We start from the raw sequence: 14,379 nt of genomic DNA, 5'->3' as shown, positions 1-14,379 counted from the left end.
GAGTAGTGACCGGCGTTATTTCTGCTGTGATTGAAAGTAGAGTATGAAGCTTTCTGGACCTTAGTGCTCTATTTTTGTTGGGTCTGAAATTAACATTGAGTATTTCAAGTCCAGAGCAGTTGTAAGATTTACTGTATTCTGTCAGCTTGGTGACCCACTTCTCGAGGGTTTAGAATTTATTTTTATTTTTGAACACCAAAAACATTTTGTATTGGGGTATAGCCAATTAACAATGTTGGGATACTTTCAGTTGAGCAGTGAAGGGCTCAGCCGTAGATATACATGTATCCATCCTCCCTCAAACTCCCCTCCCACCCACACTGGCACAAAACATTGAGCAGAGTTCCATGTGCTATATAATAGGTTTTTGTTGGTTATCCATTTTTAATATAGCAATGTGTACATGACTTTTCCAGAGTCCTTAACTGTACCTTCCCCCTGGCAACCATGAGTTCATTTTCTAAATCTTTCTGTGAGTCTCTTTCTGTTTTGAAAGTAAGTTCATTTGTATCATTTCTTTTTTCATTCTACATGTAAGGGATGTCATATGATATTTTGGAGAAGTTAAAATTTAAGAATATTCTTTCTTTGACACTTATGAAAATTTTCAACGAGTATACTTTAAATACAGAAAAGGGCACACATCATGATACGTGTATAGTCTGAATATTTACATACTGAACACATTTATGGAACCATTAACCAGTCCTCAACATACACTAGCTAGCACTTGTTAAATGCCTATAATCTGAGCTTCATACTTGAGATATAAGTAAATCGATTTTTTTCTTCTTAGACAGTGTAATGATACCCTTTTACGAATTGTTTACAAAAATCCTAAGCTAGTCTGTAACTCAGTGCCGGGGGTGAATTGTGTCCTCAGAATTCACGTTTTGAAATTTTAATCCCCAGGACCCTCAGAATGTGACCTTACTTGGAGATAGGGTCTTTACAGAGGTGAGAGAGTTAAAATGAGGGGGGTGGGGGGGATGTCTAAGTTGATAATATGTAATCCTGCTGAATACTAGTAGTGGAAATAATCGCGGCTATTCCTTAGCTTAACCCTCTCATTTTCCAAATGAAAAAACTAAAACCTGACTAGTTAACTACCTGCCCAGAGTCTCACAACAGGCTGGGTGGAGTCAGACTTGTTTCCCATTGTGCATGCATTCTGTCACATCACAGATGATGATACTTTTTGTAAATCTTTGGTCATTGAGTATTTATAGTTACAGAAGAAAGAACATGCTGATGTCACCTCTTCTTGGACATAATCACAGAACTCCATGTCTCTGTGTATTGTACACCAGACACAGGCTATTCCATTTGTATATATTACCACATTTACTCCTTCTTTAAGCTGTGATGTTATTTATTATTATTATTATCCCCCTTTCAAAGATGAAATAGAAACTTAAAGAGGTAAATATCTAACGTAAGGTAAGATAGCAAGTGGTAAAAGGTCTCAACCTTAAACCAGTAGAGTATGGTGATATTGATAATAACTGCAAGATATATTGAGTGACTTAGTGTGCCAGGTCCCATTCTAAATACTTTGTATGCATTAATTCATTTAATCTTTTCAATAACTTTAGGAGTTGTAGCTATCCTCGGTGAAGATTTTCTAATCATCCCCTTTTTATATAGAAGCACAGAGAGGTGAAATAACTCAGTAAAGATTATATAACTAACAAGTGATATCTGTTGTTCAGTTGCTAAGTCTCATCCGACTCTTTTGCGACCGACCCCATGGAGTGAAGCCCGCCAGGCTCCTCTGTCCATGGGATTTCCCAGGCAAAAATACTGGAGTGGGTTGCCATTTCCTTCTCCAGGGCATCTTCCTGACCGGGGAATCAGACTTGCATCTCCTGCATTGGCAGGTGGATTCTTTACCACTTGCATTTTTTTTTTCCTTTTCTGAACTTGTGATGAAAATCTAATGAAGAAGTTGATCATCATGATTCTTTGTTGTCTGAAGAATTTTATTGTGTGTGAAGAGGGTCACTTAACTACTTTCATTTTTTTTAATTCAGTCATAAAATTTAGAAACCAGTAGGACTTTCCTAGCTGTCCAGTGGTTAAGGCTCCGAGCTTCCACTGCAGGGGGCTTGGGTCAGATCGATCCCTGGCTGGGAAACTAGGATCCCATGTGCTACACGATGTGGCCAAAAAAAGAAAAATTAGAAGCCAATAAATTAAACTTTGACAATGAAAATCCACTTTCTAGTTCAGTAAGCCAAAGTCAGCTATATCTTACTTTCTCAACATGTATCTTATTTTCTTTTGCTTACCATTAAGTTTCTGGGATTCATTCCTGTTGTTGTAGATCTACACACAGCAATATGGGCCTGAAAGTCTGCATTTCTAATAGACTTTCAGATGATGCTGGTGCTTCTGAACCACATTTTGAGTAGCAAGGCTTAACATATGTCACTGAGGAAAAAAGGAACTTTTCAGTGCTTTGTTGGTCTTAGAACTCAACATCACTCCAGATTTTTCTTTGGTGGGGTCATGTGAATTAGCCCATGAATTGTCATGTGAATGTCTTGTTCCTGCCAAGTGAATCATTTGAACTGAGCATGTTCATTTACTTGAGAGGACCTATGCCAGCGTCCCTCTAAAACAAAGAACCAGTGTGCTGCTCCAGCGTGGATTACATAGGGAAAACACTCGGGGGCAATACAGTCATTAAAAATAGTGCCACACTCAAATTTAGAGAAAACTAGTTTTACTCCTAAGTAGCAGCAGTAGATTCCCAGGCAAATATGACATCGTATTGAATGACTGAAAATATTGCTACTCTGAATAAAATAACTTTTACCAAAAATTATTTTTCCTAAAAGTAAAATAATCCATTTTTCTGCATAAATACTAACTCAGCTATAAACACTGAGTTGGCCAGCTAGAATATCTGCCAACATTAGAATTTTACTTACTTTTAAACTTGTTTTTTTGAACTATAATGTACATCCAGGTAAAGCACATACTATAAGTTTGACTTCTGACTTCTTAAAGCTCAGCTTTGCAGAAATCATATAGCAGTTGACTCTTGACTAACATGGCCTTGAACTTAGTGGTAAAAAATTACACATGTAAATTTTACCACTAAGTGGTAAAAACTAGTAAATAGTGCATGATTTGTGGTTGATTGAATTCACGGATATGGAAGAACCTCAGATGCAAAGGTCCAACTGTAAGTTCTGTGTGGATTTTCAACTACACAGAGGTCAGTGCCCCCAACCTGCAAGTTGTTCAAGGGTCAGCTGTATACTTTTTTGCTCAACATATACAGTACTTCGTTATGCTTACCATTAAGTTTGTGGGATTTGTTCCTATTGCTGTGTGTAGTTGTAGATCGTTCATTCTCATTGTATAATATTGTATCATGTAAATTTACTTATTTGCTTTGCTGTTTGTTAGGCCTGGTTTTTGCTTAGGTTCCCAGAACTTTAATGCTCTAAAATTTTTGTACTTTATTCTCTTCCCCCCAGTCAAACAGGAAATGGTGGAAAAAATCTGTTTGTACTGGTATGCTTGACAATTGATGTTATCATTTAGTGAAAAGATCCTAAGACTGGGCTTTAAGGGCTGGCTTCTCCTGTGGCTCAGCTGGTTAAGAATCCGCCTGCAATCCAGGTGACCTGGATTCAATTCCTGGGTTGGGAAGATACCCTGGAGAAGGGAAAGGCTACCCACTCCAGTATTCTGGCCTGGAGAATTCCATGGACTGTATAGTCCATGGGTCATAAAGAGTCAGGCGCAACTGAGCGATTTTCACTTTCACTTTGGAACATGGCTGGCTAGAGTCAGTGCACCTCTCTGAGCCTCTCTTTTCTCATGTGTATAATGGGAAGATGTCTGCCTTATCTACCCTAGAGTGTTTCATTAAGGATCAAAATATATAATATATAAGTGCATATATATACATATAAAAATAAAAATAACAGTTGTTAATGGTAATTGAATTAATTGTTATCTTTTGGACATTTGTGCTTTTCACTTTTATTTCTGATTTTGAAATGAAAAGTTTTAAGCATATTATAATTGTATTTTAAGTATGAGTTTTTATATAATTGGCAGTTATAACTGTTTACAGTATTACCATTGAATATGGACAGTCTGAAGTTAGAATAACTGTGAAAATAACTATCTTTTTATATGTTTAGGCTCGTTTATTTGATGAACCTCAGCTTGCTAGTCTTTGTCTAGACACAATAGACAAAAACACAATGGATGCAATAAGTGCAGAAGGGTTTACTGATATTGACATAGGTAAGTTCACTGTGAATTAAAATGTTAACCTCTTAAGTACAGTAATGTGTTACTAGTGAGCCTTGTTGGCAGAGGAGCTGTTTTTAAATCAGTGGTTTTTCCAAGTGATTTTAAGTTAGCCTCTTTAAGAGTTTTGCTTTCTTTATTTTGCTGAAATAGTCCTAAAAGTCTTAACTACCTCATTGCCTTTTAAAAGATATCAGATCAAACAAATTTTCATGCTCACCATGTGCATAGCATTGTATCAGGGCCCTATAAGAAATACAAAGATGGGTAAGATTTTTATTTTTTTTTCTTTAGGAAACTCATCTATTTGGAGAATCAGGGAAGAAATATGTGAAAATTAAGATTAAGACATTATATGGAAAAGATGACATATGGCAAAATGTCTTTTCGCCTTTTCGGAACTAGATACATAGAAAATAATTACTATGCAAATCCAAAATGTGAAGAGAGCTCCTCATAATGGGATGTTAGAAGAATCTTGGCACAGGAAGTTCTGACATGGGCCTTAGGGAATAGATAATATTTGGGTAATGAAGAGGGGAGGGCATTAGAGGCAGGTAGAACCACATGAAGAAAGCGTGTGTAGAGGATGGGCAGTGCAGGGCAAGTGAAATCCAAGATGTGGGGGCCATGTAGTCACAGGCCCAGGAGTTTGAATTTTGTCATGTAGGGTAGCAGAAAGAGCAGATCCAGCCTGTAACTCTAAAGATCATCGTCATCTAATGAGCTCAAAATATCTTTTATCTTATTCTGGGCTCCGAATTTGTGTAGCCAACTATTTACTTGACATCTTCATTTAGAGCTCTTATAGGCATTTCCAATAGCACAGCTAAAAGAAAGCCATTGATTGTCCCATACTCCCTGTTGTCTTTTCTGTTCCTTTCCAGTGTTGTTTTTTTTGTTTGTTTGTTTTTTTTAACTCTTCCTTAATGGCACCACCATGCATAACTAAAAACCTAGAAGTTATTTTTAACTACTCTCTTTCATACCCCACATGCAGTTTATCAGCACATGTTCTCTGCTCTCCAGTCAAAATGTATGCTGAGGAAATTCCTGGTGATCCAGTGGCTAGGAGTTAGTGCTTTCATTGCTGGGCCCAGGTTCAGTCCCTGGTTGGAGAACTAAAATATGACAAGCTGTATGGTGCAGCCCACATCCCACCCCCCTAAAAAATAGTATCCTGAGTTCTGACTATGTCTTACTTTGTCTGTTGCTCCCACCTGGTCTAAGTCACTGTTCTCATTCACCTGGATAAGCTCTGTGCTCTCCTGTTGTCTCCCTGCTGCCACTCACTCTTTTTTTTACTTTATTTTTATTTTTTATTGGAGTATAATTGCTTTACAACGTTGTATTGGTTTCTACCATATGACATTGTGAATTAGCTATCAGTGTGTGTGTGTACCCTCCCTCTTGTGCCTCCCTCCCACCCCTTAGGTCATCACAGAGCACCTAGCTGTGCTCCCTGTGCAATACAGCATCTTCCCACTGGCTATCTGTTTTGCATATGATGAGGTGTATGTTTCAATGCTACTCTTTCAACCCATCCCACCCTCTCCTTCCCCTATTGTGTCCACAATTCCCTTCTCTACATCTGTCTCTATTCCCGCCCTGCAGATAGATTCATCAATACCATTTTTCTAGAGTCCGTATATATACATTAATGTATGAATATTTATTTTTCTCTTTCTGGCATTTCACTCTGTATAACAGACTCTAGGTTCATCCACCTCAGATCAACTGACTCAAGTTTCTTCCTTTTTATGGCTGAGCAATATTCCATTGTATATGTGTACTGCAACTTCTTTATCCATTCATCTGTCGGTGGACATCTACGTTGCATCCTTGTCCTGGCTATTATAAATAGTGCTGCAGTGAACATTGGGGTACAGGAGTATTTCTGAATTACGGTTTTCTTACGGTATATGCCCAGTAGTGGGATTGCTGGGTCAAGTTGTTCAGTCACTCAGTTGTGTCCAACTGTGACCCCATGAACTGCAGCACACTAGGCTTCCTGTCCTTCTCTGTCTCTTGGAGTTTGCTCAGACTCATGTCCTTTGAGTCAGTGATGCCATCCAACCATCTCATCCTCTGTCACCCCCTTTTCCTCCTGCCCTCAGTCTCTCCCAGCATCAGGGTCTTTTCCAGTGAGTTGGCTCTTCACATCAAGTGGCCAAAGTATTGGAGCTTCAGCATCAGTTCTTCCAGGGTTGAATATTCAGGGTTGATTTTCTTTAGGATTGACTGGTTTGATCTCCTTGCTATTCAAGGGACTTACAGAGTCTTCTCCAGCTGGGTCATATGGTAGTTTTATTCCTAGTTTTTAAAGGAATCTCCATACTGTTCTCCATAGTGGCTGTATCAATTTACATTCCCACCAACAATGCAGAAGTGTTCCCTTTTCTCCACACCCTCTCTAGCATTTATTGTTTGTAGATTTTTTGATGATGGTCATTCTGACTGGTGTGAGATGATACCTCTTTGTGGTTTTGATTTGCATTTGTCTAATAACAGCAATGTTGAGCATCTTTTTGTGTGTTTTTTGGCCATCTGTATGTCTTCTTTGGAGAAATGTCTATTGAGGTCTTCTGCCCATTTTTTGATTGGGTTGTTTGTGTTTCTGATATTGAGCTGCAAGAGCTGCTTAAATTTTGGGGACTAATCCTCTGTTGCTTCATTTGCAGTTATTTTCTCCCATCCTGAGGGTTGTCTTCTCATCTTGTCCACTCACTCCTGCTTTCATCCTGTCCATTCTCTACACAGCAGCAAATTATATCACCTCCTTAGCTTCCAGTGTCTTCCCACTGCAATTAGAGTAAGATTCAAATCACTTAAAAAACTTACAAGATCCTACATGGTTAGGCCTTTTATTAGGGTTGGCCACGCTTGGGCATGGTGTTGATAACAGATATACCCCAAAATGCAAGCTCAACACATTTTCACAGATAAACCCCCCAAACGCATACTGACTCCAACACAAAGAAATTGATTTCACACTCACACAGCAGTCCGAGGCAGTATCCCTGGACGGTGATTAGCTTTCTGCTACTTCCTGTGGCTGAGTTATTATCTGTACCTTGCCAACAGATGGGAAAACACCCATGTTTTATGAGCTTTGGCCTTGAAATGGCACCCTCGTTTTGGCTCTTACTGCACTGGACAGAATTTAGTCACCAGACCTCTCCTGACTTCAGGGGAGGCGAGGAGATGCACATGATTCACATCCCAGAAAGAAGAGAAAACAGAAGTTTTGTAAAGAGCTGGCAGTCATTACTTAACCTCTCTCTCTCTCACCTGTCCCCTGCCATTCTATTCCTCATTCGCTGTGTTCCATATACACTGGCCACAGTTATTTTTATTTTTTGAGCCTTTGTAATTGCTATTCCTTTTGATTGGAATCCTTTTCCCCACTCTAAATCTTTGTATTATTGTTGTTCAGTCACTCAGTCGTGTCTTACTCTGCAACCCCATGGACTGCAGCATGCTGGGCTTCCCTGTCGTTCACTATTTCCCAAAGTTTGCTCAGACTCATGTCCACTGAGTAAGTGATGCCATCCAACCATCTCATCCTCTGTTGCTCCCTTCTCCTCATGCCCTCAATTTTTCCCAGCATTAGGGTCTTTCCCAATGAGTTGGCTCTTTGCATCAGATGACCAAAGTATTGGAACTTCTTTGTATGGCTACATCTTTCTAATCGTTCAGATCTTAGGTTAAAGGAGACCTGAAATGTGCCATCTCACACCTACTTAAAGTAGATACCACATTCCCCTAAACAATCCCTGTTCCATTATTCAGATTTATTTTTCTCTTAATATGTATCACTCTCTGAATATCTTGTCTGGGTCTTTGTTTATGTATATGTTGATTGTTGACCTTCCCCTTTTAGATTGTAAACTTCTTAAACTCTAAACTCCTTTGTCTTGTTTACCACTGTACCTCCAACACTGAAAGCAATAGAACACAATACGTGTTCAGTTAATATTTGTTAGACTGATTGGCTGTGTCTAGAATGTTGCCTTTCCTTCCCATCTTGGCTGGTTCTTACTCAGTCTTCATGTCTTGGCTCAGATTATAACCCTGCAGAGACTCCTTTCTTAAAAGCTGCAACCCTCTCCCTTCCATGAAATTTAATATATTCCTGTTTACAGTAACATCTCTGTCTTGGTTTGCCTGTCTATTGCGTATTATCATGGGAAGGATTTATACTCTTCCTGCGTTATCCTGAAGGGCAGGCACTACATTAGGTTCCGCCCCAGCACCTGCACATTGTGTGCTCTTTGAGTTTTTGTTGATCTACTGGATGTTTGAGAGCCCTGAACACTCCACCTGTTGGCAAGGAAGCATGACTCAGTCCCAATTTCTTTCCTTTGAAGGGGCGTCAGGTGCTCCACTTCAGTCCACTCTCACGTGAAATAACGCTGCCGGCATCAGGGTGACTCACTCCAAGAAGCTGTTTTGTAAATAGCTTCTACATTAGTCATGCCATTGGGTCCTGGAAGTCTTGAAGGATGAAAACCCCATAAATATTTGTTGATTGAATTTGACTCGCAGTGGTTTTATATTAAACCCAGTATTGTATTATGTACATAAATATAATCTTATGTGCTTTCATGATCTTTATTAGGCTCTCAGCTGTCATTTCTTATTATAACACATCCGTCAATAGAAGACCTGTGTGTTCTCACCTCATAGTCTAGTTTGTCTCAAGTGTACTTGTTAAGACTTGGGAATGAAAGAGCAGTCTAGGAGCTGAGAGGAAGCAAGCCCTGGCTTCAGGAGCTTTTTTTCAATAGCTTTTTTACATTCTAGGGGTGCTTTTTCTCCCGTGGCGTTTGAATACGTGCTCTAGAGGGATATGCTTACCTTTTTACAAGTAGTGAGATACTGTTTCTTTCGCAGCATTCTGTCAAAGGAAAAAGATAATATATCCTTTGATAGAACAATCAATTTATATTATGCCAGGGGCAGTATAATGTGCCTTTTTTTTTTTTAAGTCTTTAAGTTTCTGTGTTTATCTTTTCTGCAGTTACTAGCATACAAGGTAGCATACAATGTAAGTTGGAAGTTGTCTATTTTTCTATTGAATGATTAAATATTATGGTAATGATGTTTTCCTAATTCTACAACTATTGAGGTATACTGATTTACATTCATTTTCTGGGTTTTCCTAGGGCCTTAGTTTATACACATCTACTCAGCTGTTAGAGAAGAAAAAAGCTTGAGTTTATAAAAATCAAAGGGTTATGTTTAACCTTTTCATTTTTAACATACTGTTGAGCCCCTTCTGTGTTCTAGGGACTGTGACATCTTTGCTGGAATGATACCTGTGTTTGTTATTAAATCTATATTTGGTTCTGGTATGAATGTGTAGGCCACTGCAGAATAAAATTTTGTTTTTAACAAATTTTTCTGAAGTGTGTGTTTCTGGGCAATTTAACTGTATTTTAATGTTTTCATTGATTTCTACAATATGCATCCTCATTTTTATGTAAACTTAAAATACAATTGTTAGATATTTTGTAATAGTGCCTACTATATTGAGGGTCTTTAGAAAATCTTGAACAATCTTTTTTTTTTTTTTTTTTTTTTAAAGAAACAAAGCTTTCATTTTGGCCATTTGAGAAAGATACCTAAAAAATGTTTTACTTTGCTTGTCCTTATTAAACAATACATATTGACTATAATTTAAGATTCTTCTGGTTATTAGAAGTCATTATTATCAGTATCAGTTATTGTAAACTGAAGCCGTCAGGTCTCTGAAGTTCTTTTAACATCTCTTTCTCTGTGTAGAAGACTCCACACTGTCCTTTTCAAGTACTTCTGTCTACTTTTCAGAGTTTTCCTCTCCTCTTGTCCCTGTTAGATTGCAGCACGTCATCTCATGTTAATGAGTTAGCCTCTAAAGCCCTTTTCTCTGAACTTGCTGCTTCTGGTTTACTGTAGCTTAAAAATAACTCAGCCTATTTTAATTTTGCCCGTGATAAGAGGAAAAGGATTCTGAGTGAGGGCCTGAGTTACGGTCATGACATTTATACTCAGATGTCAAATAGGACTTCAAACTTAGTATGTCCAAAATTAAACGTCAGCCTCTCCCCACTTCCTCTCCCCACCCCACTTCTGCATAGTTGCTCTCATCTCAGTTGGTGCCACTGTCAGCCCACCATTGCTTACCGTTAACCTGAGAGTTACCCTGGACTTAGGCTTCCTGTCACCCCTTTAGAAAGTCTCCTGTCAGAAAGTCTCCTGTCTCCTTTCAGAATATACCGTGAATCCTGTCATTTTTCACCACTTGTGTCTGGTCCAAGCCACCATCACCTCTCACCTGGAACCCCACAAGAAGCTCCCTACTGAGTGTTTTCCACTTTTGCCTCTGTTACCATCTCTTCTCATCACAGCTTCCAGAGTGGTACTTGTAGAACATAAAATGTCACAGCCCAATACCCTCCAGAGGTTCCCTTTTCCACTCAAAAGCCAGATGATCTGCAGGATGCCTTATGAATGCCTTCTGCTTCCCCCGTGTTCTAGCTTCCTCACCTCCTACTTTCCCCTCTTGCTCGCTCACTTCCCACCACACTGGCCTCCTGGTTCTTCCTCAGACACGCCAGGCACACCCTCATAAGAGACCCTTAGCACTGGCTGGTCCTGGAGTGCCTTCTCTCGAGATGTCTATTGGCCTACCAACCCTCACCCAAAGCCTCCTTCAGATCTTAGCTCAAATGAGGCCAATCCAAACCATCCTGTTTTAAGCTCCATTTCTGATTATTCCACTTACCCTGCTATTTTTTCCTACATTTATTATGTGACACATTATAACTTACTTATGTTTATTTAATGTTTCTCCCATTAGAATGTAAGCTCCATGAAGGAAAGAATTTTTAAGCCTTTTTGTTTAATGATGTATCCTTGGTGTCTAAAATAGTACCTGACACATTGTGAGTGGTTAATCAGAAATATTTGCTGAATGAATGAATGAACTGTAATCTGTAGACTCTATGAATTTGTTCATTACTGATTGGGAGCCTTTTTCTCTTGACTTATTATTCTTATCCTGGATATTTAAGTATGCTTGTAAATGGCATGAAATATATAAGGAGATACTGTATATAGGCTTTCATATATGATAATAAGTTCAATATTAACCTTCTGGTAATTTTTTAAAGAATTCTTTGCAGTTCCTTTAATTCTTTAATATTTTTAAATGTAGAATCTATAGCTTTAAGTAACCTATTTTTTATTGAGAGTTGAAATTTTAATTAAGCATATTTGTATTTTGTTAAATAGCAAAATATTCCTAATTTGACTTATTTTTGTAAATTACCTGTAGACACACTCTGTGCAGTTCTAGAAAGAGACACTCTTAGTATTAGAGAATGTCGACTTTTTGGAGCTGTTGTACGATGGGCAGAAGCAGAATGTCAAAGACAACAATTGCCTATGACCTTTGGAAACAAGCAGAAAGTTCTGGGGAAAGCACTGTCCTTGATCCGCTTCCCGTTGATGACCATTGAGGAGTTTGCGGCAGGTAAGGCTGTAACTTGTGCAAAATCTACTTGAAACTATTGCAATGGGCAGTCAGTCTCCCTATGCGAGAGAGAAAAAGAAGCTATTCATGTATATACATTTGTGTGTGTAATGTCCTCCAGTTCTCCTGATAGCCTTTGAAGATACATTGTAGGTTATATATCTTTTAAAAATATTATGAATACATAGAAGTTACACAGTATCTTATAGGTTTAAGAATGGCACCTGGGAGAGGTTAAGCACCTTACCCAGAGTTACAATGACAGATCTTTCTGACCCTTAGGGTTGATGCTTCTTAGTTCTATGACCAGTTCTTATTTCCCGTACCAACACTGAGAATATTCTGCTTCTAAGTCATGGCCAGATTGATTTAAAAGAAAAAAATCTCATAACTGTTTACAATTATACTTCTTTATGTTTATTGGCCATTTGTATTTTTTTCTTAACATTCATGACTTTTATTCTATTGAGGTATTCAGATTTTTCTTACTATGTTCCAATATTCTCCCAAGTTGTTTTTGCTGGTTGGAATCATTTTTTTTTTCTTTCTGTAAATTGTTTATAACATCTACCTAGTAAAGTGGATAAATACTGTGAACACACCTATGTAACCACACATACCACTTTATAGTACATTATATCCCTCCAGTCTCCGTCATGCATGTCTCTCCTAGTCTTTTATCTCCCTCCCAAAGGTGACTACTTTCTGGCTTCTATAAATGAGTTTTGTCTGGTTTTAAACTTATTATAAAGGAAGCCATGCATTCAGCATGTATTCTTTTGTGTGTGGCTTCTTTCTCTTGACATTATGTCTGTTAGATTCATCTACGTGGCTGTGTGTGGCACAACCACACACGTTTTCATTGCTGCATAATCTGTATGGATGAACCATGATTTACTGTTGGACGTTTGTGTTGTTTCTATATGGGACCATTGAGAACATTCTTATACCTGTGGCTTGGTATCTATATGTGAACATTTCTATGAGTGGGAGCAGTACAATTGCAAAGCTGCAGAGTGTACATATGTTAGCATTGGTAGATCCTACCAGTGGCCCAAAGTAGTTGTAACAGTTCACAGCCAAATACCAAACTTAGTCAAGTGTTCATTCCAGTTGCCTCATATCCTCTCCATTCAGTTCAGTTCAGTTCAGTCACTCAGTTGTGTCCGACTCTTTGCGACCCCATGAATCGCAGCACGCCAGGCCTCCCTGTCTATCACCAACTCCCAGAGTTCACCTAAATTCATGTGCATCGAGTCGGTGATGCCATCCAGCCGTCTCATCCTCTGTCGTCCCCTTCTCCTCCTGCCCCCAATCCCTCCCAGCATCAGGGTGTTTTCCAAAGAGTCAACTCTTCGCATGAGGTGGCCAAAATATTGGAGTTTCAGCCTCAGTATCAGTCCTTCCAATGAACACCAAGGACTGATCTTCTTTAGGATGGACTAGTTAGATCTCCTTGCAATCCAAGGGACTCTCAAGAGTCTTCTCCAACACCACAGTTCAAAAGCATCAATTCTTTGGTGCTCAGCTTTCTTCACAGTCCAATTCTCACATCCATACATGACCACTGGAAAGACCATAGCCTTGACTAGACGGACCTTTGTTGGCAAAGTAATATCTCTGCTTTTTAATATGCTATCTAGGTTGGTCATAACTTTCCTTCCAAGGAGTAAGTGTCTTTTAATTTCATGGCTGCAGTCACCATCTGCAGTGATTTTAGAGCCCCAAAAAATAAAGTCTGGCACTGTTTCCACTGTTTCCCCATCTATTTCCCATGAAATGATGGGACCAGATGCGATGATCTTCGTTTTCTGAATGTTGAGCTTTAAGCCAACTTTTTCACTCTCCTCTTTCACTTTCATCAAGAGGCTTTTTAGTTCCTCTTCACTTTTCTGCCATAAGGGTGGTGTCATCTGCATATCTGAGGTTATTGATATTTCTCCCGGCAGTCTTGATTCCAGCTTGTGCTTCTTCCAACCCAGCGTTTCTCATGATGTACTCTGCATATAAGTTAAATAATCAGGGTGACAATATACAGCCTTGACGTACTCCTTTTCCTATTTGGAACCAGTCTGTTGTTCCATGTCCAGTTCTAACTGTTGCTTCCTGACCTGCATATAGGTTTCTCAAGAGGCAAGTCAGGTGGTCTGGTATGCCCATCTCTTTCAGAATTTTCCACAGTTTCTTGTGATCCACACAGTCAAAGGCTTTGGCATAGTCAATAAAGCAGAAATAGATGTTCTTCTGGAACTCTTGCTTTTTCCATGATCCAGCGGATGTTGGCAATTTGATCTCTGGTTCCTCTGCCTTTTCTAAAACCAGCTTGAACATCTGGAAGTTCACGGTTCACGTATTGCTGAAGCCTGGCTTGGAAAATTTTGAGCATTATTTTACTAGCGTGTGAGATGAGTGCAATTGTGTGGTAGTTTGAGCATTCTTTGGCATTGCCTTTCTTTGGGATTAGAATGAAAACTGACCTTTTCCAGTCCTGTGGCCACTGCTCAGTTTTCCAAATTTGCTGGCATATTGAGTGCAGCACTTTCACAGCATCATCGTTCAGGATTTGAAATAGCTCAACTGGA

The 14,379-nt window shown here is 39.0% G+C and overlaps 1 protein-coding gene across 5 annotated transcripts in view; it reads left to right on the top strand.

Moving 5' to 3' along the window:
* The window catches only part of BTBD1 (BTB domain containing 1), a 47,722-nt gene that overhangs the window by 12,198 nt on the left and 21,145 nt on the right, over nucleotides 1-14,379 (top strand). For 2 of the 5 annotated variants that reach the window (XM_006076587.3, XM_025271753.2), the window contains exons 3-4: nucleotides 4,167-4,272; nucleotides 11,600-11,797. In XM_006076587.3, the coding sequence (XP_006076649.1) occupies nucleotides 4,167-4,272; nucleotides 11,600-11,797 (304 nt within the window). Of the gene's footprint in view, nucleotides 1-912; nucleotides 958-4,166; nucleotides 4,273-11,599; nucleotides 11,798-14,379 lie in introns of all 5 variants that reach the window. The other 3 variants (XM_025271750.2, XM_025271751.2, XM_025271752.2) reach the window with 3 other exon arrangements.

The sequence above is a fragment of the Bubalus bubalis genome, chromosome 20 (assembly GCF_019923935.1).
Source record: "Bubalus bubalis isolate 160015118507 breed Murrah chromosome 20, NDDB_SH_1, whole genome shotgun sequence".
NCBI classification, from domain to species: domain Eukaryota; kingdom Metazoa; phylum Chordata; class Mammalia; order Artiodactyla; family Bovidae; genus Bubalus; species Bubalus bubalis.
This window is presented reverse-complemented; position numbering and strand designations above follow the sequence as displayed.